This window comes from Drosophila teissieri, chromosome 2R (assembly GCF_016746235.2).
Source record: "Drosophila teissieri strain GT53w chromosome 2R, Prin_Dtei_1.1, whole genome shotgun sequence".
Taxonomy (NCBI): domain Eukaryota; kingdom Metazoa; phylum Arthropoda; class Insecta; order Diptera; family Drosophilidae; genus Drosophila; species Drosophila teissieri.
This window is the reverse complement of record NC_053030.1, coordinates 14,840,880-14,861,354: the sequence shown is the minus strand read 5'-3', so window position 1 is coordinate 14,861,354 and position 20,475 is coordinate 14,840,880. Positions and strand designations below refer to the sequence as shown.

The following is a 20,475-nucleotide window of genomic DNA, read 5'->3' as shown; positions in this document are numbered from 1 at the left end:
ACTGGCTCTTCGCATCGAGCAGTCCCAGTCCAAACACCATCAATCGGAGATGTGAGTTCTGGGATCTGAGTTTCGAGATCGTAGATCCAAGATCTGATCTACTGATCACGTGCGGCAAGAAGGGGGTTTTCTTTTTGGCCAGGGGTACTTAGCCGGAGATCCGATCCAGTCGAGCGCGGCTCATTACCATTGGCATTAAACAAGAACACTCGACCTTGGGATTACGCCTGCCCCTCAAGCATGAAAGCCAAGCTCAAGTGCCTCGTCGTTTGGCGCTGGGTTGACAGTTTTCCAAGCATCCAAGCATTTAAGCATCCAAGCACCCAAACAACCAAACCTCCAAGCATACAGACATGCGTCACCGCCCAGCGATTTGCATAACTTGGCCGCATAATGATCTCCGAATTGGTTCCGATCTCTGTGATCTCTGTGAGGGATCTCTAGTGCCATAGATCTCTACAGCTATAGATCTCTACAGCTATAGATCTCGAAAATCTTTACGACTTCCCAGCGGCTTCCGTGTCTGTGGCGCCAGTTGCTCATCCTGTGATGCCTGCGATGGCTATGCGTTGTTTATCCGATCTCCGGGGGATTAGTGTCGTCTTGATTAGTAAGTGCGTCATGGAAAAAGTTTAATTAGTTGCCGCCGAAGAGTGAAGATCGAAGATCGAATATTGAATATGGAATATTGTGGATCGGTTAATGCCAAGCGCAAACAAACACGGCTTATGTGACGCATATGTGATTCCATTCCATTTGATTCCGTTCGATTTGATACCCCTGGGAAGCCGCAGAAGCGTTAATTACGCGACCAGCTGGAAATGCAGCCAGTGCCAGCAATTTGGCAACTTGGCCACAAAACACTGGAACTGGACCCCCGATCTTTTTGGTGGTGTTTTTGGCGGCAGGGGGCTACGCACGCCGCGATATCGGCAATATTTAGCGAAACCCGGCTCGAAACCTGTTCGGCTGGCGGAGGCGTCGATCGGGGGCCGTATAAAAGTGAATTGTGACAAAAATTCTGAACAGTTGAAGCGCCAGCTCAGCCGAGACAGCATCGAGAATCAAGAGCCACAAGAGCACATCCACAGCCCCGGGGGCCAACAAGGTGTTAAGCGATCACTGATAACAAACTAACTGACGATCGATCGATCAGAACGGTTTCGACTTTCCGCGAGTGCTGTAATCTCCAATCTGCAATTTGCAATCCGAATCGGAACTTGTGACAAGTGAAAGCAGACGCCAAACAGGATACTCCACTAATTTAGGCAACTAAACGCAACCGCATACCGAATACCGCATACCCATCAAAGATGCTTGCGTACACTTGGCAAGTGAGTATTGTTTCTCGCGTTTGGCAGCGATTTCAATCAGTTTTGTGCGCCAAACACACAGGCCAACAAAGAAACGTGTTTCGCCGATTAACATTAACATTTTCAACCAAAAAATTCACAAATTACTCTGATTTTTTCGCCGCCGCACAAGGTCGAACGCATTATCGAATCAAGTTATTCTATTTCTACCTCCATATCTATCTATATCTGTTTCTGTTTCTATTTCCATTTTCATTTCCATTTCGATACGATTCGATCTTGTGATCATCTTGATGAGGAAGTGTCGTAAAATAGAGTCGGCTTTATGCTGCCGATGGCTTTGCACTTGATCTTGGGCTCATCCGCAGATCATCCATCCTGCTGGGAGCCTTGATACCGTTTACAAAGTCGAGCTCTTAACCCTGAACCACATGAAACGCAACCGGTTACAGTCGCAGTCGCAGTCTCAGTCTCCATCTCGATCTCGATCTCCATCACCACCTTCATCTGAATCTTCTCCTTCTGCCGAATGATGATTGTAATTAATTTGTTTTGACTGCGGTTAAGGTTTTACATAATTCGAAAAACCACCGAAATCGTAGCACACTTACTTAGCCAATCTGATTCAGCTGATTCAGCTGCGTTTCCAGGAATAGTTATGAAAACCCAGTCCCTTAGTTGGCCAGCATAGATGGGATTGGCGAGTGGTGCATCCGGTTGGTGGGATGGCGCCTAGAGATCAGCTGGATGCTGGGATTCTCGGATTCTTGGATCATCGGCTCATGCTCGATGACGCCCACCAAATTCGAGACACATTCGTGCTCATGAATATTTTACGTGCGACTATAAATTAGTTTTGATTGCGGTTATATCATGGATGCGATCCGATCCGATCCGATCCGATGCCATCCCCTTCTCCTCCGCCAGTTGGTTAATTTAAATTAATTATTGTATGCTAATTCACAGCATAAGCGCTAAGAGCAGACAGGTTCTGGTTCTCTGGCACCGCTTGGCTCAGCCACTGGCCTCCACCAGCTATTCACACTATTCACACCTCCGACTAAATTGGTGCCCTGTTCTTCCTTGTTCCCTTGCAGTTCGCATCACTAGCCTGCCTTGTTATCCTGGCAACCACGACGATGACGACACTGGCTGCACCCCAGCAGCAGGAGGTGCCACACGCCCTGCTGGACATCGAGACGCCCAACCAGTTCAACTACAGTCCATCGCCACTGGCCCAGCCGGACAGTCTGCGCTCCAAGCCCTACTTCGACTTCCTGAGCACCCTGTACGCCCACGACACGGCCAAGTCGAACCTCTTCCGGCCGTACTCGGTGCGCCAGCGCCGGGATGCGGGTGCCCAGAAGCTCGTCCTGGATCGTCCTCGCCGGGCCATCGTCTTCCGGCCGCTGTTCGTGTACAAGCAGCAGGAGATCCGCAAGCAGGAGATCAAGGAGAGGAACGCCGAGAGGCGCCACGATCTGAACCGCTTCCAGCGACTGTAGTCTCCTCATCTCCAGTCCAGTCCAATCCAATCCAGTGTCCATCCAGCCAGCCCCGGATGGGTTGGCCTTCTACAGGGTCCTCTAGCACTTAGCCACTTAGCCACTTTCGATGCGTCCTAGCCCTAAGTCAAATGCACTGCAGCACGAAAAGAGAGAGAGCACTCATCTAAATAATATTATATAATATATATACCCATTCACACCACCATCCAGCACTCCACCCACATCCTCGTAGTTTAAGGCCAGATGTTTGTTATGCCACCTGTTATCGCGACGTTTGATTAAAGCTAACAATCGGATATAAAATCCTTTCTTTCTTTCTGGGATATATTTATTCAGTCTGTTATCAGAATCAGCGAATGACTGAATTGAACTCATGTGACCGGCTGGGGATCTAGTTCTGGTCCCATTGCACTCGAAAGGCTATTAACCGGATCTTCGCCGGATTTTAATCACGCTGCCCGTTCAGGTTTTACTCTCTGAATTCACTTAGCATATGAAATTGGCACTTGTGATGTCATAAGGTTCTTAATCCTTAGAAATATTTTAGACTTTCGCTTTCTTGCGTCAGCAGTTCTTTTTAATGCTTCTTGATAAAGAAGTTGTCAACTTATACTGGAGCATTGTTACTAAGGAAAGAAAGTCACTTGCAGGCAGCTATAAAATAATACAAATTAAAATCGGGCTGTACATTTTGAGCTCTGTCCAATAATATATATAGATAGAATAGATAGTTAGAGATATAGAAAGATATATAGATAGAAAGATAGATAGATAGATAGATAGAGAGCTATATACATAGATAGATATAGATAGATAGGTAGATAGATAGATAGAAAGAAAGATAGATAGATAAAGAAAATAGATAGAATATATAGATAGATATCTATCAAAGGTTTTATTGTTTTGGTACCTAAAGTATTGTAATTATGCACTTTAATGTTTAAGTAAAAGTATTTTGCTGAGTTAAACACGGAAGTGAGTTGTGAGCTGCCACATGGCATAAACTATACTTACTATAAATATTTATGATCCAATGATGCACACGTTCACTTGCAACCAATCACTGCATATCTCGATTGAATATCTCGATTAAAATAAGCAATCAAATGGCAAGAATGTATATTGATGAAATATCTTCATTTATATCAAATCTTCGTTTATATCGAATCTTCATTAACCAACAGTCCAAACAGAAGTTGGCACCTCGCAGTTGAAGCCGCGAATGAGTTGCGCAAATATTTGAACTTGGAGGGGCCTACTCGCCCCACACGATATTCTCGATCCAGTCGGTGTACAGATGGACCTTGGTGTACACACTGGGCAGTCCCTGGACACCGCAGACCAGCCCATACGAGGTGATGCCCACGACCTGCTTCAGGCAGGAGTAGATGGGGTGCTGCACGAAGACGGGGCCACCGGAGTCGCCATAACAAGTATCCGCACTGCTGTTCCGCGATCCCGCGCACAGCTGGGTGCGCACATCGATCTTCTGCTCCAGCCGCTGGCTGCACTGCGTCACAGCGAATCCCTCCAGGCTCACCTTGAGCAGATGCGACGAGGCGCGTCCTCCTTCCGAGGTGGCTCCCCAGCCGGCGGCTGTCAGCTGCAGTTGCTCATTGCCGCTGTCGAGGGGCAGGCAGGCGGTGCCACGTACTCGCTGAAAGTCGCCTCCTTGTCCAGCTCCACCACGGCAATGTCGTTCTTGCGACTGCCCGTGTCGTCGTCCTCGCCGTACGCCGGATGCACCACGTAGTTGACCACCCGGAAGTCCTGCGGCTGGGCGTCGTCCGTGGTGCTCTCGTAGTCCAGTTCGCCCAATCTAACCACGTACTTGGGGCTATCGTAGTTGGGATCCAGGCGCTGCTCCTTGGTCCTAAAGTCGATCAACAAAAGGGTTCATTAAAGTACTTTTTAAGTTGGAAAGAACTAAGAGTAGATAGTTTGATGAGGTTATATGCATTTGATTGATCAAGTGTCAAAACTGGATTATTTCGCCTTCCGATTTCCACGTAGGAAAGATTTTGGGAAACAGTATGTTTAAAACATGATGGTTTTTTATGTTGTGATAATATATTTAGACAATACCATTGTACAAATTAATTTATGCCGCAAACACATTAGCGATGACGAATAGATTGGCTAATCAGATGCGAACTTATGCTGATTTTTTGTTTTTCTGAACTAAATTTTTAAGCGACAAATAAAAGGCAGCTCTAAATAAATTAAGTGTATGTGTTTGGCTACAAGTTAACAATTTTTTAAGAAATTCAATTAAAAAGGTAGTGCACTAAATTAATGAAAGCTGATATCTAAAGCTTACAAGTTGTAAAATAAATAACTAGTTATTCATATATCATACATATGCTGCAATATACAATAGCTTAGAACTCTTTTCATAAATTAGATATATTTTCATAAATTCTAAAGTTTAAAAAAACGTTAAATGGAACGTAACTAAGAAAGAAAGGGTTGAAACTATTAAAGGAGTTTATTAACTTTTGCTTACTATTTTGCTTACTATTTAAATACAGCTTTCATGTTTCTAGTTATGTTAGGCGCTGCGACCTGATTACTCTGTTATTTTCAGTAAACTTACAAGTGATATGGCATTCCACTTACTCGCTGGTTTCCAGGCAGTGGGCGGCGGTCAGCACGAACCTGGGATGGATGATGGTGGCGCCGCAGTCCCAGTCGATGTGGGATGAGCTGCTCCCACGCTGACCCAGCAGCGCCATGAAGGGGAATTCCCGGCCAGCGGCCTTGGCGCCACCCACGATGAGGGGCGTGGAGCGGCAAGAAGCTCTTATCTCGTTGTAGCGACGGCATTCTGTTGAGCATTTGTTTTATATTCAACAGTTTAATGATTTGTTTGCAGTGCAGCCCCAAACTGACCCTTCTCGAATCTCCTGAGGCCAATATTTGCGGAGAACTGCTGCGATTGAGCTTGCATGTGGAGTGGCAGCGGACAGCACACAATGTCGTTGAACTCGTCGCAGTACTTCACAAATCTTCCGATCAGCGGCAGGTTGAAGAACACCGCCGGACAGTCCGTGGCACTGAGATCCTTGCACTCCTCCGTTCCATTGTCGCAGAATTCGGATACAAGACTGCGTGGTGCTGCCAAGATCAGCAGGATCCCAAAAACCACTTGCATTGCAGCCGACGACTTATTCCAAACTGAGCTCCGAAAAAAAGGCCGGAAAGTAACTGATAAGCGGAAAAGTACTTATAAGACTTGAAAATCCAGACCATTTTGCCATTTATGTTTGTGAATTAAATATTTTGCTAATTTTTGTACAACTCAAGTTTATCTTAAGAATTAAATTTAAGTGATAGAAAATTGTTGTGTCAACCTGTCGTCTTTCTACAGCGTTTTCTTGTTACTTTCATTAGGAAGTGAAATAAAATTGTTTTATATTTGAATATAAATATAAACCAGCTATTTAAAAAAGATTAGATTTTAGGAGTACAAGAATGGTATTTCCCTTCCTAGTAATTTTTTCTTTAAGTAATTTTTAAATTATTTGTTATTATTATTATTGCTTTGTTATTTTACACTTAAAAAATATTTTTAAACTTTTTCGTTAACGAATTCACACACCTCGAGATGATGCCACCTTTTGCTTCACGAGTCGTTTGGTTGGAAACATCGATAATATTGAACACATTTTTTTTTGATCCACCCTAACTTAAAATTAGGCAGACCGTTTGTGGCACATGGACAAATTTGTGGAAAAGAACGAATATCAGCAATTAATCTATTTTAAACCAAAACTTTTCTGTAAAATATACAAGATCTTAAAGACATTTGAGACGGCTATATAGTTTCCAGCATAAAATTGTGTTTTATTAAATTATCAAAAATAAGTTAACTGGAGTTTCCATAAACATACCAGTAATCGGGTTTTGTAATTTTATTTAATAAAACAAATAAATAAGTTTGAGAATGAACAACAAGTTTATATCGTATTAAGTCGGTATGTAAATTATATAAAGCTAGTATTTAAAGTATATTTTGTTTGTGCAGCCGGTATTTTTTGCGTACGTCTGCGCGGTCACACTACCTTAAATCTCTTTCCGTTTTTGTGCGCAACCAAAAAAGATGGCCGATGTAAATATCTATCCAAAATCCAACGAAAAACTCGGCATCCGTGCGAGAATCGAACAAAATGCTATACGAAACACAACTAGAAGACTTTGCCGCACGGCTGCTGATGTTATTCCGGAGTTTTCCAGCGAGATTTTCCGCCTAAATGGAAACTAATGTCGGTGTTTTTTTCGTTCTATTCAGCAAGTCGATGAAAATCTGAAGAAGAAGCGTACCTTCAAGAAGTTCACCTACCGTGGTGTCGACTTGGACCAGCTTCTGGACATGCCCAAGTGAGTTGCAAAGCCCCAAATCCCCCGATGCAGCTTCCATTAAACGTGATTTTTCCGCCCAAAATAGCAACCAGCTGGTGGAGCTGATGCACAGCCGTGCCCGCAGGCGTTTCTCCCGCGGACTGAAGCGCAAGCCAATGGCTCTGATCAAGAAGCTGCGCAAGGCCAAGAAGGAGGCTCCCCCAAATGAGAAGCCCGAGATCGTGAAGACCCACCTGAGGAACATGATCATCGTCCCCGAGATGACCGGCTCCATCATTGGCGTCTACAACGGCAAGGACTTCGGACAGGTAAGCACCAAACGGAGGAGAACCTGTTTCCGGAAAAGTAGTGTGTCAATCCCTTATCAGCGATGGGGACATAGATCGCTGTTCCCGCCAAGTTGTTCCACATGTATCTTGGTTAGACGCAGTCTTCTGCGTATTCTGCAGAGTCAAGAACAAGAACATAGTGATTGATAAACTCGATAGAAAGCTGGGAAACAAGGTTCTCCTCTCACTGTCCCCATCTAGATCCACACAACTAACTCCATTCTCCCCATCCACAGGTGGAGGTCAAGCCCGAGATGATCGGTCACTACCTGGGCGAGTTCGCCCTGACCTACAAGCCCGTCAAGCACGGTCGTCCCGGTATCGGTGCCACCCACAGCTCCCGTTTCATTCCTCTGAAGTGAGCGTTGCTCGTCTTCTGGGCTGTTGAGATGATGCGTGAATAAATGAAACGTACTTTTATAAGAACACCCGTCTGCGTTGCGTTTTCCCTCTAATGCTTTTGCAAAAGTAAAGGAGACCACTCCACACGCCACTTAAGAAATGTACGTTATCTATTTATTGGAACTTTTAAATCAGTGGCTGCCGTTTCCCCCTGGGGAGGAGCTATCTGCGCTGTCGCCGGGCGATGTTGTGGCTGCTGGAGCTGGTGGTGCGATCGTAGGCGGTGTCCTTCATCAGCGAGGGACTCCTGCTGGCCGCCGCCATCTCGCTGACATCGAGCGATCCGTAGGCACTGTCTTTAACTTGAGAAGCATATGGGAGATTAGCGTAGCTCGAGTGCCGGGCATCGCGAAGCTCTGAAAGTGCGGCAAGGATTAGTGACAATTAGTCGGCGGTGCTTGTCATCGCCGAAAGAAGGAGCTCTTGCTGGGAGTTAGGCCCGTGGAGTTGGCTTGGAGGTGTTGGTTGAGTTGCTGCAGGCTGTGGCTTTGGCCAAGATTAAAAGCGCCCAAAGCGGGAAAAGCGGCGGTGGCTATGGAGGATTTGAGGATGCTGCGACTGGAGCCGCGGGTGCCCACTCCAATCGAGTTCTTGGCGGCGGGATTGGTGGTCACATCGAAGGTGGTTAGCAGGGGATTGTTGCTCTGGGTGCGCTGGTTCAGCCGAGGATCAGCCTCACCTAGACGATTCAGTTCCGTCTCCATGGACGTGTACATGGTCAGGTTGCTGGCCAGCAAATCCTGCCGCGAGCCCAGCGTCAGCAGGCTGTCTGCGTTGTTCAGTGTGGACGCTGTGGTGCTGTAGTTGGAGGCGGGACTGGCCGACTTGGAATACGCCATGGCCACCTGACCCATCTCGCTGGGTCCCTGCTGCAGTGCCCCCGTGCGCGGATCGAAGTGCTTCTGGGTGGCGTCCTTCAGGGTGCTGTTGATCTCCTTGGCGCTCTCCGCCGGACTTGCCGGCTTGCGCAGAGAGGATATGTGCCCGGGCAGCGGCTCCCGCGAGACCGACGAGGATGGGGATGCCGAGTTGGTCTCCTCGTTCTCCTCCTGCAACGAAGTTGGCAGCCATTAACATTGAAATAATCTTTTTGCTATAAAACTTTGTATCAGAAGTTGTGATCTGTTTACTGTGTGGAATTTGTGTCAAAGAAGTGTTTGGTTAATCCGAACACAATTTAGTTGTTTTTAAGACAATTAAATTTAACTTGGCGTTTTGCCACCTAATTAAAATGAAGGTATTTGGGTCAAGACTTCAAGATCAATTGTCTATAAAATACAAAAGAGGCTTCCAAGGAAATGATAATTAGGATTTAAAATGGTTGATTATGAGACATTTCTATAAGTAGGATTAGCCATTTAAAGAGAAAAAGATGTGAAGATACTTGCTGGGACTTTCAATGGAAATAATGTTAGAAGAAACCTTGAATATAAGGACTATGAATGACTGCATAGTTATAAATATAACATGAACTTTTAGTCTGCATTAGTTCCTTTCTCCCCCGATATGAGCCCCATTTCGTATGCCAACTCTCACCTCGTCCTCCTCCGTAATGATGGACGACTCTATCCAGTCTTTGATGCGGTTCTTCTTCTGCTGCCGGTCCACGTTGGTCTCGATTCCGCAGTCGGCCAAGGTGTAGAGCAGCTTGTTCTTCTCATCCGGGCTGCTGTGGAAGGAGTACATGGAGGGGCACAGCTCGTCGGTCTCGTACTCGGCCATCTCCTTCTGGGCGGTCTTGGCCAGCCAGCGGTCGTCTAGGAACTTGGTTACGTCGGCCAGGCTCTTCGGCCGATTGGAGATCCTGGCAAAGAAGCGCTTAAACATGCGCTGCGCATTCGAAGTGAGCAGCTTGAAGAGTCGCGGGGTTCGCCGCAGAGGCATCATCATGAGTCCGCCCTGCCAGGCCAAGTAGCGCACATAGCGCGGATCATCGGAGGCAGCTTTCTGCCAGGGCAAGCAGCCAGTTAGACACACGAAGATCACAATGCCGAACTGCCAAACATCGTGGCTCGGATCGGCTCTGCAAATGTATAGATATGTGTTAATAGGTAACTCATCGAAGGATATAAGTTGAAAAGATGATGGTAATTACTTGTAACTGCCCTCGGGCTTGATTTCTAATACTTCTGGCGGACTGTAGGGCAGCCACTCGTTGCGTCGCTCTACAGTGGAGCCTGTGGGAAAGGACTCGCCGAAATCACAGAGCTTGATGCGCTGGAAGTCCGAGCGATAGATGAGCACGTTGTCTAACTTTATGTCCCGATGCACTATGTCTCTGTGGAATAGGAAAAGTAATTAGCGTTATATGATGATTGAACTTTACTTATAACTCTATAGCTACTTTTTTAGAAGTACCTTTTGGGGTACAGTAAAACTCACTTTGAATGCATGTAGTCAATGGCCGAGGCCAACTGTTTCGCCACCCGCTTGCTGTACACTTCGCCCACGCCCGAATCGGTCACGTTCGATGTGAGATCCCCTGCAATTTATAGATATTAGGTATTAGATATTAGATATAATATATATTAGATATTAGATATATCAAATATTATATTGGAGTATAAGGATACCCACCTAGTGGAGCATATTCTTGAGTAAACACGTAGAAGCCCGCCGTCTCAAAGGCCACATCGTAGGTGGTCACAATGTGTCGGTGAACGCCGAGGTGGAGTCCGTAGTGGAATTCCCGGTAGAAGTCGCGCAGGGTCACATATGGTTTGGGTACAGCTTTGAGGACCATCTCCGTCTGGGATCCCCGATGCTCCACCAGTAAAATCTTCCCGAACCATCCTTCGCCGACGATCTGTATGATATCAAACTCGTCCACAAGCTGGATCTATATATAGATGGCACATTAAAACAGCTGCGATTGCGAGGGGAACTATGAATGCATAGATGTATTCAATTTGGGTAGAGAAACTTCTTGGAACCATAATATGTTTTTAATTGAATAGAAAATAGATATTTTTTGTAGGAGAAAATGGGTTTTGAATTTATAACCTTAAAAAAAACTTAAACTCGAAGTTACTTGTAACTTGAAGTCTATAAATGTACTAGATTTACTGCACTTGCTGTTTTCTGATAGATTTAGACTGCGACACGTGTTCCTAAACGGAATTCCATTATTAACGAACTAATTGACTCACCTATAATTTGCTTCCTATGCGGAAAAATCAAAGAGAGCTTCTTGTGAAGTGCAACGCCTCGTTAAAGACCCACCTCAACTATATCTGAACAATTAAATGTGCAAATGCACTGGGCGACATGTGTGTACATATGTATGTACATATATAGTACATATAGTATGCGTTACCTAGACCTATTAAACATTACTGTATTCGCGATCGAGACGCTGCCCATTGCTGTTTGTGTTTAATGATCAGAAATCTAATCGTTAACATGGCATTTTCCCAGTTGTGTTGTAGACGATTTCCCGGGGAAGAGACAATTGGCAGATTGCCCATCATTCCGATCAAGACGCGACTGGGCCAAGTCGAACTCCTAATACCTTTTTCTATCTGCCTATTTGTTTATGGCGGCGGGATGAACCATAAAAAAATCACTTGGATCACAAGTCGCGCCGAAATATATGAGTACTGTATTTACATTACGATCCGATTACGGATTGATTCATAGCCGATCACTCACCTTCTCCAATTCGAACTCTCGTATCTTGTGAATGTTTCCACGTGGTTTCTTAGACATTTTGGCTGTTTACATGGGCGATTTTTGGCTTCGAAAATGTGGTTGGAACTCAGTTTTTATTTACTGGACAGTTCATAGCACTTGATTCACTTTTGATTCACAATTCTGCGCAGCTTTGTCCATGAGCGGGCCAATAAAACAATTGAAACAGTTTATGTACGCGAATGTATCTACCAGATTGTATCTACATATTTACACTTTGTATACAAGGCGGGCGTTGTAAATATTTATAGCGACAGCAGCAGAAACAGCAACAGAAACAGCAACTGAAACACCAAAGGAATACATTTCTATATCTGTGCGATTCCTTTATTTTATACGCGCTAGTATCTGCATTTATGTATCTTTTGTTGCTGTTCCTGCACGCGGCTAAAGTAAATTAAGAGATTAATTGATCGGCTGAATTGGGATTTGTGTATTCGCTTCCTGGTAAACGGACATATGTGCATATGTACATAAATATGTATAGGGACTGTGCCTGGTGGAAATTCACCAAACAAATAATCCGAGGAGCGTGTGCGCGTATAAATATTTTGACACGTACACACACGGGCGGAATTTGAGGAAAAAAGATTTTAGAACCAGGCCGTAGAATTCTTCTCGCCACTCTCCCGGCTTCGCGGATTCTATTCTGTTTTGATGTTTGTTTTCTCTCTTCGCTTTATGCATAATATCAACAGCTAAATTAAAAATAATGCCCGCTTGCCTCTTATATAAAAACCTCTGCGATAGTGTCGGAATTCTTCTCGCCACCGTAGATTCGCGAAGAATTTTTCCAGCGACACGCAGCCACACGCACTTTCGCTGAAATCCTTAAGTGCCCTGGCTTTCCACATACATATGTATGTAAGTTTCTATGTATGTATTTATACCGCTGCACTTTTAGACTGAATCCGCGAATTGGTCTTTCACGCTTCCGTAGTACACGACCGCTCGTTGCCAACTGCTCTCGGTTGGGATTTAAAAAAAGATATTCTGAGCAATGCACGCGAGCGTTTTCGAAAAGTTTTCGAAATATGTTTGCGAGTCAGATGTGGGAATATTGGGAAAGAGTGTGAACCAGCAAAGGGGATTGCACAAGACGAACGCCAAAATAGAGTACGACACCAACAGAAGTGGTCCTAACAGTGCTTAACCCTCTGGTTGCCCTTGGGAAAGTCATTCCCAAAAAGATATATGTATTTTACTCAAAGGGAGACATAGAATCTTGTTTATGATTATTTATGTATACCGCCTTTTATAACAAAGAACAGAGTCAAAGGTATTGTTATTAATACTAAAATACATCTACAAACCCATTTGACTTAATATTGTATATTTGTCTAACCTTATAAAATAAAAAAAAATAAAAATAACAATGAATGATTACTTTAAAGTTATTTGTATTTTTTCAAGTAATTTAGATAGTCTAGTCTACAAATATGAATCCTGTATAGATTGGCCTAATTAATGGAAAGAATACGGATTGAGGATGCCTGTTGTTCTTTTCAGATTAAAACAGTAATATATAATTACCTTATATTAACTTACCTTGTCCAGCAATTCAAAGATAGCAACGGGTTAACATGGCCATGCAGAAAGTCTCTCAGGCTAACAGCAGCATCCCCAGTTAACAGCGCACACGTACAGTGAACGCTCTCGCACACAGAGGCAGGCTGCACCAGTACACGCACATCGCGTATACGCCACGTTGACGCTGTGTATATAAGGCAACTCTAATTGGTCACTTCCGTTCCGGTTCCGTCGACGTTTCCTTGGCGCATGCGACTTCTGGCTTTCAGAATTCGGATTTCAGCTCTAGAGGTTCAACTTCACCGCTGCGCTTGACACACACACAAAACTTTTCCGCACATAAGTGGCGCTGGTATGTGTGCTGGCGAGTGTTGGGGCTGTATGCGGGTGTGTGTGTGTGTGTGATAAGAGATGCAGCCGACGTAACGGTAACCACTTGTCGCGGGCTATAAAAGCAGCCGCTGGCCAGCAGCCATTTGCAAACGCTCGCATGTCACCGAAGGCGCAACAGCTCCGATTTTGAAATTCCCAACACCGCCCTCCAGTTGAAAAGATTTCCAAAAAATTTAAACACATCTAAGCCCATGTATGTGAAGTGAAATTCGGTTTTGGCATTCGGCATTGGTTGAGTGGCGCTTTTTTCTGGATATTTTTCAAAAGAATCAAGGATTATTTTACCATGGATTGGAGCAACTACATGATTTGAGCTTGATATATTTTAGGTAAGTAAGCATAAAAACCAGTTATTAGGTATTTGTAAAGGTAACTACGATAAAAATTATTATCGGACGAGGTGAATAACTGAGTAATTCAAAGCGAGCAACAAATAAGCAACATACTATCTTTAAAAACCAAGTTTTCCAGTGCAGCTGGCTTAAACAGATCGAAAATTAAATATTCATTAGCTGAATCAAGTTAGGCATGGTATTAAAAAATCGTTGTAAAATGCCAAATTTTAAATATGAATGATTGCAGATGGTAATAATCAGACCCGATAGCTTAAAAATGCGTTGTAATTCGATAAGAAAGTAGTTCATTTAAACATATTGAAATAAAAACACAAGTTATTATAAGTTAATTATACAAAATGCTGTAATGCTCTGTAATCCGTCCAACTATGATTGCCATCGAATCTGAAATAAAAAGATGCATAAATTCTGGTCATAAATAAGCCCAGTGCAGCTCCGAGAACTTTAAGCACTCAATCTGCATTTCGCTTAATTGATCGCAACTCAGGGCAATTAAAGTCAGCGGGGACGAATTAAGTAGATCAGATTAATTGTTTGACGTGTTTGTGGTTTCATTACACGCAAAGATACCCGAGAGTTGGGCACATAGAGGCGGATATATGTGCTTGTTCTGTGGTGTGGATGGTCAAGTGTTTGCTGCCCAGTGTGTTTGAACATGCCACCTGTCGTATGCGTAATGTGCCAACGAGCTCTTCAAGGGCTGGGTAAGCACATGTCGTTGCCAAACAGGTTTCAAGTGCCCTGGACACCCACTCATTGAAGCCCATTGATTGGTGAAGGGTTTTGGATTTGCAGGGGATGGGATTTAAATCATTGAATATGGTTCATATTTCTGCATATGTGAGCTCTGAGCTGACCCATTGAAGTACTACGATATTCACAGATTTCAAAGTGCGGCGGCGGGATCTCCACATTTTGGGTCAAGGACACGACGGGTTATATAGTCGCAGATGTCACCAACCGGTCATATATCCAAATCAAAGACGCCCACGCCACACGATAACGATAACAATAGCATCAGCGACGAGCGCGAAACATGGAGCGGCAAAGTGGATTTTTTATTATCGGTTATTGGATTCGCCGTCGATTTAGCAAACGTCTGGAGATTTCCCTATTTGTGCTACAAAAATGGCGGTGGTAAGTCTGTCCTTTGAGATCCTACATCAATATATTACATAAATAATAAAGGTGTCCAAAAGTAAGCACTATTTCTAGGTTTTATATATCATAATATCATACCATCACTATAACTAAGTACTTTTGCATCTAAAGGGATACTACCTACTTATAGTTAAGATACTTTCAACTTCGGAAGCACAGTAGGCCAATGCTGGCGATTTTTCTCCGCGTGAACTGGCCAATTAGGGGATAAAGACATTTCGTCAATCGCTCTGGCTGAGTGAAAATAATTTATATGGCTTTACACATCATTGGGCTCGCCACGGAACCCGTCGCCATCCGCAATCCGCTTTTCTCTTTCCGCTTCCTGAATTTCCCATTCGGCCTTGTTAACACTTTGTCAAAGTGGTGCGAAGTGCTGTCGGTGGTGGCGTTGAGAGGGGCGGGGGCGGGGAATGGTTCCTTTGTCAAATTGCAGGGCTTTCCCCCGCCAAAAGAGCGGCAAAGGACACATACTCGAACACTTACTTCGCTTCCTGATCCTCATCGCCAACGCCATCATTCAAAACAATTCCAAAAGTTAAGTGCTTCTGTATGACAACTAAATCTGGCAGTCATAATCGCATTTGGCCTGCTTACCCTCTGTCACTCTTTTTCACCCCACACTTCTGGGCAATATGTCAGCCTGCTTATGTGGAGTTCTCTAGGCTTTTGTTGCTGGAGCACTTTCCACCATTTCCACACACTTTCCACGCATTGTGGGAAATTCATGTGCGAAACATGTCTCCATCATCCTCCTCCTCCGCCTTCTCCTCCTCACCATTTTCCCTGTGATTGCGGCACTTTCCCGCTGATGCGTCTTGAATGGATGTGGCTCACAGGGCCTTCGATATAGTTATTACTATTTTATGAGTTTTTTCCTCCTGCTACTGCTCGCTCGCTTGCTTGCTGATGCTTTAAAATCATAATAATAAATTGTTATATTTATACGCTTCATTGCGTTCAATCAGTGGTTCCCAGCTCCATCTGCAGCTTAAGTTCCACTTTATGTCCGTTGCCAGGGGCAGCAACTCGCTCAGGTTGCGATTATTACCACAGCTTAGTCGGTATTATTTATTCTGTTTCCCATTTTCCTGCTGCCTGCCGCCTGCTGCCTGCTGCCTGCAACTCGGAAGTGGTAGCTTTGGTGGCAGCAACAGGCTGTGCCATCCACATTGTCCTGGATTAGGGCTAAAACCCAAGGAGCTGCCTCTCTTTTCAGGCTTAGATCGCGGATACGCACCGCGTGATTGTGCTTAAGTTAACTATGCATTCAGCTTCTACAAGAAATTTAGATTGTTCTTAGTTAATTCCTGTTAGATTCCTGTTCTGCAGTAAAATTATGCCAAAGGATACTTTGCTAATAATAGGCACATTCTCTTTGTTAATTGCTTAAAACTGGGGACTTACTAGTAGGAAGGAACATGATTCTCTAGTTCCTACCAGAATAGTCATACACAAATACATTTAAATAGTTATCTACAAACATTTAAGTGGGCATAACTTTCAATTCAATTCAATGGAATATCCATTTGCTAGGAATATCAACACTTGGCCGTCTCATGTTGGACAAGTTTTGACCGAATTACGGGACGGGAATCGAATTAGAGTCACATATTTCCACAGTGTCACCGACGAGCTGTTGGCGCTGGAAAATGGGGGAAATGCACTTCAAGCAACGGAAATTATGGCTTCAACAACAGTGACGGGCGTCATGGAGGCCCCGACTTTATTTTAGACGGTTTTGTTTTAAATTTCCGACATAATTGACACGCCAGCAGGAAGCACCGTTGCTGGCAGACCCTTTGTAGATACTCTCGTATACTTTGCATATACATACACCCACCGACCGACCCAGCGAGCGAACGCCCTTGCATACAGTGGGTTTGTGTAGGTTTTGGCCCTAGACGACTTTGTCGGCCACTTTGCCTGCTAATAGACATAATCAAATCATAGAACATCATCCCCTGCCACTCGACAAAGTATCGATGGCACTCTACCAATTGTCTGGCCCCAAAAGGGGCTGTAACTTTGGCCCGGCTTTTCCGGAGGTGACGGAGATGACGGAGATGACTGCAGGAGACAGCCGTGTCGGGCTTTCCCCGCTTTTCCGCTTTCCCCGCCTTTCCATCGCCAGTTTGCTGCTGCTGTTAATGTTTTTAAAATGTCCTTAGAGTGGCACTTGTAAAACAATTTGATTTTGTGTGCCATCGAACATACATAAAGGTCGGGTGTCTATGTAGGAAATGTGTGTGTAATTATGTTTGTCGACGGGCGCAGGGCGAACAATGCAGAGATTGTGACACGGGTCAGTCTCAATATGTGGCGGTTATGCAATCATTATCATAGGAAGTATATTGATTGCTTCCACAGCTAAAACATAAGTTGGTAAGGAGTTGGAGAAGTTATTCGGAGGCGGAAGTAAAATATGTTAGATTGTGATTTGAAATCATCCCTTATAGTTGACTGCAAAGTATTTAAACTCTGCAATTTTAGGCGCCTTTCTTGTGCCCTACGGCATTATGCTGGTGGTCGGTGGCATTCCGCTCTTCTATATGGAATTGGCCCTGGGTCAGCACAATCGTAAGGGAGCCATAACTTGCTGGGGTCGCTTGGTGCCCCTCTTCAAAGGTAATTACTAACTACTCTATTCCGAGAACTTCATAGATAAGCACTTGAACTTGCAGGAATTGGATATGCCGTGGTGCTGATTGCCTTCTATGTGGACTTCTACTACAATGTGATTATTGCCTGGTCGTTGCGCTTCTTTTTTGCATCCTTCACCAGCTCGCTGCCTTGGACGTCGTGTAATAATATTTGGAACACGCCAAACTGCAGACCGGTAACTACAGATTAAACCAATGATTAAAGCCTTATTTTCAACGACTTAAATTTCTAATCAGTTCGAGAGCCAAAATGCATCTCGTGTTCCGGTTATTGGTAACTACAGTGACTTGTATGTCATGGGAAATCAGAGCCTGCTCTATAATGAGACCTACATGAATGGTTCCAGCTTGGACACGACAGCGGTTGGCCATGTGGAGGGTTTTCAGTCCGCAGCATCAGAATATTTCAAGTGAGTTTTCTGCATCTTAAGCTAAAAAACTTCTAGTTAAATTTAATTCCCGTATAGTCGCTACATTTTGGAGCTGAACCGCAGCGAGGGAATCCACGACTTGGGCGCCATTAAGTGGGACATGGCGCTGTGCCTTCTGATTGTCTACCTGATCTGCTACTTCTCCCTGTGGAAGGGCATCAGCACTTCGGGCAAGGTGGTGTGGTTTACTGCCCTCTTCCCCTATGCAGTGCTACTGATTCTACTGATCAGGGGCCTCACACTGCCCGGATCCTTTCTGGGCATTCAGTATTATCTTACGCCCAACTTCAGTGCCATCTACAAGGCTGAGGTGTGGGTGGATGCCGCCACCCAGGTGTTTTTCTCATTGGGTCCCGGATTTGGAGTGCTGCTGGCCTATGCTTCCTATAATAAATACCATAATAATGTATACAAGTGGGTTGCATTTCCTATACTTCTATTCGAACTTACTTTAATGCTTTAACTTTATTACAGGGATGCTTTGTTAACCAGTTTCATCAACTCGGCTACCAGCTTTATAGCCGGCTTTGTGATATTCTCCGTGCTGGGTTACATGGCCCACACTCTGGGTGTAAGAATTGAAGATGTGGCCACCGAAGGACCTGGTCTGGTTTTCGTGGTCTATCCAGCTGCCATTGCCACCATGCCGGCCAGCACTTTCTGGGCCCTCATATTCTTCATGATGCTGCTCACCTTGGGCTTGGATAGTTCGGTAGATATTATTTACTATATGTATATTACAATATGAAAACATAACACCAAAATGTATCATACTTTCAGTTTGGAGGCTCAGAGGCTATAATCACGGCGTTGAGCGACGAGTTTCCCAAGATCAAAAGAAACCGAGAGCTGTTCGTAGCTGGACTGTTTTCACTTTACTTCGTGGTCGGCCTGGCCAGTTGCACCCAAGGTGGCTTCTACTTTTTCCACCTGCTGGATCGCTATGCTGCCGGCTACTCGATTCTAGTGGCCGTGTTCTTCGAGGCAATCGCGGTGTCCTGGATCTACGGAACCAATCGATTTAGCGAGGACATACGGGACATGATCGGCTTTCCACCGGGAAGATACTGGCAGGTGTGCTGGCGCTTTGTGGCACCCATTTTCCTGCTCTTCATCACGGTGTACGGCCTGATTGGCTACGAGCCATTGACCTATGCGGACTACATATATCCCAGTTGGGCCAACGCGCTGGGATGGTGCATAGCGGGTTCCTCGGTTGTGATGATTCCCGCCGTGGCGATATTCAAACTGCTTTCCACGCCGGGCAGCCTGCGTCAGCGGTTCACCATTTTGACCACACCCTGGCGGGATCAGCAGTCGATGGCAATGGTGCTGAACGGGGTCACCACCGAGGTCACCGTGGTGCGACTGACCGATACGGAAACCGCCAAGGAGCCCGTCGATGTCTGAGTTCGACCAGTGGCCCGTTTTCAAATTTACTACGTTTAGATTTGGAAATTTACCAACAACCGATGTTCACGTACATGTGTAATTGTGGCATTGCAGGAATGCAGTATTGTAGGAGGAGAGTTTGTGTTTTTGGTTCGACATTTGGCGCAGGTCCTGGAGGATCGGCAAATTTCGCAAACAACGTACTTAGGTTTCGGCACCAAAGAGGAAAACCAACAAGCTACAAAGCAACAGCTTCAAACCATAAGTTCTAAGTTAAGATTAGCTTGTAGTTCGTATGGTTAATGCCAGTTATAGCATACTCATATATACGATGCTGTGTAGATAATACCAAGTCCGAAAGTGCGAAACATATTGAACGCGTCAGTTAATCCACCAAGAAATCCAGCTTGAGAGAATGTTTGCATATGCCAATGGAATTAACGACACGATCGTGGCTCAAATTGGGCACAGAATCTGTACATACACAAGTCGATGATGTAAAAGCTTTAAACACGTTATAGGATATCTCATGGAACTGAAGCAAAAGCTGCCAGAGTTGAACTACAAAATCCCCGCAAACAGCCATGTTGGGATTTTGTCATATGCAAAGGTTTGTTCTAGACTAATTTACCCCGTCCAAAGAACTACGATTGTTTGCTTAAAGCAGCCATTTTAAGCAATCAATTGCGAGTTATAAAAGCATTCCCGTTTGTAAACTGATTTCTGTATATAGATATATGATATTTTAGCATTGTTTTAAGAGTTTCTTTCACGCTGAAGCAGAACTAACAGCCATGAGTTCTGTTTCAATTGGTTGAAATAAATTATTATACTTTCAGTTACTAAGAAATCGAAGGCTAATTTACTGGCTTGTGGGTGGCTCGAAGTATTCTGGTCTGTAAACAAAGAGGTTAAAGTCAAGTACAAATGGGTATTCTTGATTAG

The 20,475-nt window shown here is 44.5% G+C and overlaps 5 protein-coding genes across 8 annotated transcripts; 3 read left to right on the top strand and 2 right to left on the bottom strand.

Moving 5' to 3' along the window:
• The first annotated feature begins 1,019 nt into the window (after positions 1 to 1,019).
• LOC122613479 lies at positions 1,020 to 3,124 on the top strand. Its single transcript, XM_043787678.1, has 2 exons — positions 1,020 to 1,334; positions 2,411 to 3,124. Exons 1-2 carry the CDS (start codon positions 1,314 to 1,316, stop codon positions 2,816 to 2,818), a joined length of 429 nt encoding a protein of 142 aa, XP_043643613.1. The 5' UTR covers positions 1,020 to 1,313; the 3' UTR covers positions 2,819 to 3,124.
• A 660-nt stretch (positions 3,125 to 3,784) lies between these two features.
• On the bottom strand, positions 3,785 to 5,975 carry LOC122614126 (serine protease snake). The gene is given in 4 exon segments (XM_043788614.1): positions 3,785 to 4,465; positions 4,468 to 4,694; positions 5,441 to 5,648; positions 5,714 to 5,975. Coding segments are annotated over 4 exon segments (1,086 nt in total). The 3' UTR covers positions 3,785 to 4,076.
• Positions 5,976 to 6,863: 888 nt separating this feature from the next.
• On the top strand, positions 6,864 to 7,940 carry LOC122612200 (40S ribosomal protein S15). The gene is made up of 4 exons (XM_043785647.1): positions 6,864 to 6,932; positions 7,113 to 7,201; positions 7,269 to 7,491; positions 7,749 to 7,940. The coding sequence occupies exons 1-4, from the start codon at positions 6,924 to 6,926 to the stop codon at positions 7,872 to 7,874; spliced, it is 447 nt and encodes a 148-aa protein (XP_043641582.1). The 5' UTR covers positions 6,864 to 6,923; the 3' UTR covers positions 7,875 to 7,940.
• A 68-nt stretch (positions 7,941 to 8,008) lies between these two features.
• On the bottom strand, positions 8,009 to 12,694 carry LOC122612199 (serine/threonine-protein kinase SBK1). Of its 4 annotated transcripts, none has more exons than XM_043785646.1 (8): positions 12,344 to 12,694; positions 11,566 to 11,819; positions 10,492 to 10,753; positions 10,297 to 10,396; positions 10,010 to 10,192; positions 9,451 to 9,937; positions 8,594 to 8,963; positions 8,009 to 8,216 (listed from the first exon to the last, which is right to left on the bottom strand). In XM_043785646.1, the coding sequence occupies exons 2-8, from the start codon at positions 11,620 to 11,622 to the stop codon at positions 8,077 to 8,079; spliced, it is 1,599 nt and encodes a 532-aa protein (XP_043641581.1). In that variant the 5' UTR covers positions 11,623 to 11,819; positions 12,344 to 12,694; the 3' UTR covers positions 8,009 to 8,076. The 4 variants fall into 4 exon arrangements, with proteins under 4 accessions (XP_043641581.1, XP_043641580.1, XP_043641579.1 ...); XM_043785645.1 differs by having other exon boundaries at positions 8,009 to 8,270; positions 12,344 to 12,692; XM_043785644.1 differs by having other exon boundaries at positions 8,129 to 8,963; positions 12,495 to 12,692.
• Positions 12,695 to 13,632: 938 nt separating this feature from the next.
• Positions 13,633 to 20,291, top strand: LOC122615092 (sodium-dependent dopamine transporter). Its single transcript, XM_043789973.1, has 8 exons — positions 13,633 to 13,856; positions 14,767 to 15,020; positions 17,538 to 17,672; positions 17,729 to 17,883; positions 17,945 to 18,117; positions 18,175 to 18,552; positions 18,613 to 18,850; positions 18,919 to 20,291. The coding sequence occupies exons 2-8, from the start codon at positions 14,834 to 14,836 to the stop codon at positions 19,546 to 19,548; spliced, it is 1,896 nt and encodes a 631-aa protein (XP_043645908.1). The 5' UTR covers positions 13,633 to 13,856; positions 14,767 to 14,833; the 3' UTR covers positions 19,549 to 20,291.
• Positions 20,292 to 20,475: the final 184 nt, after the last annotated feature.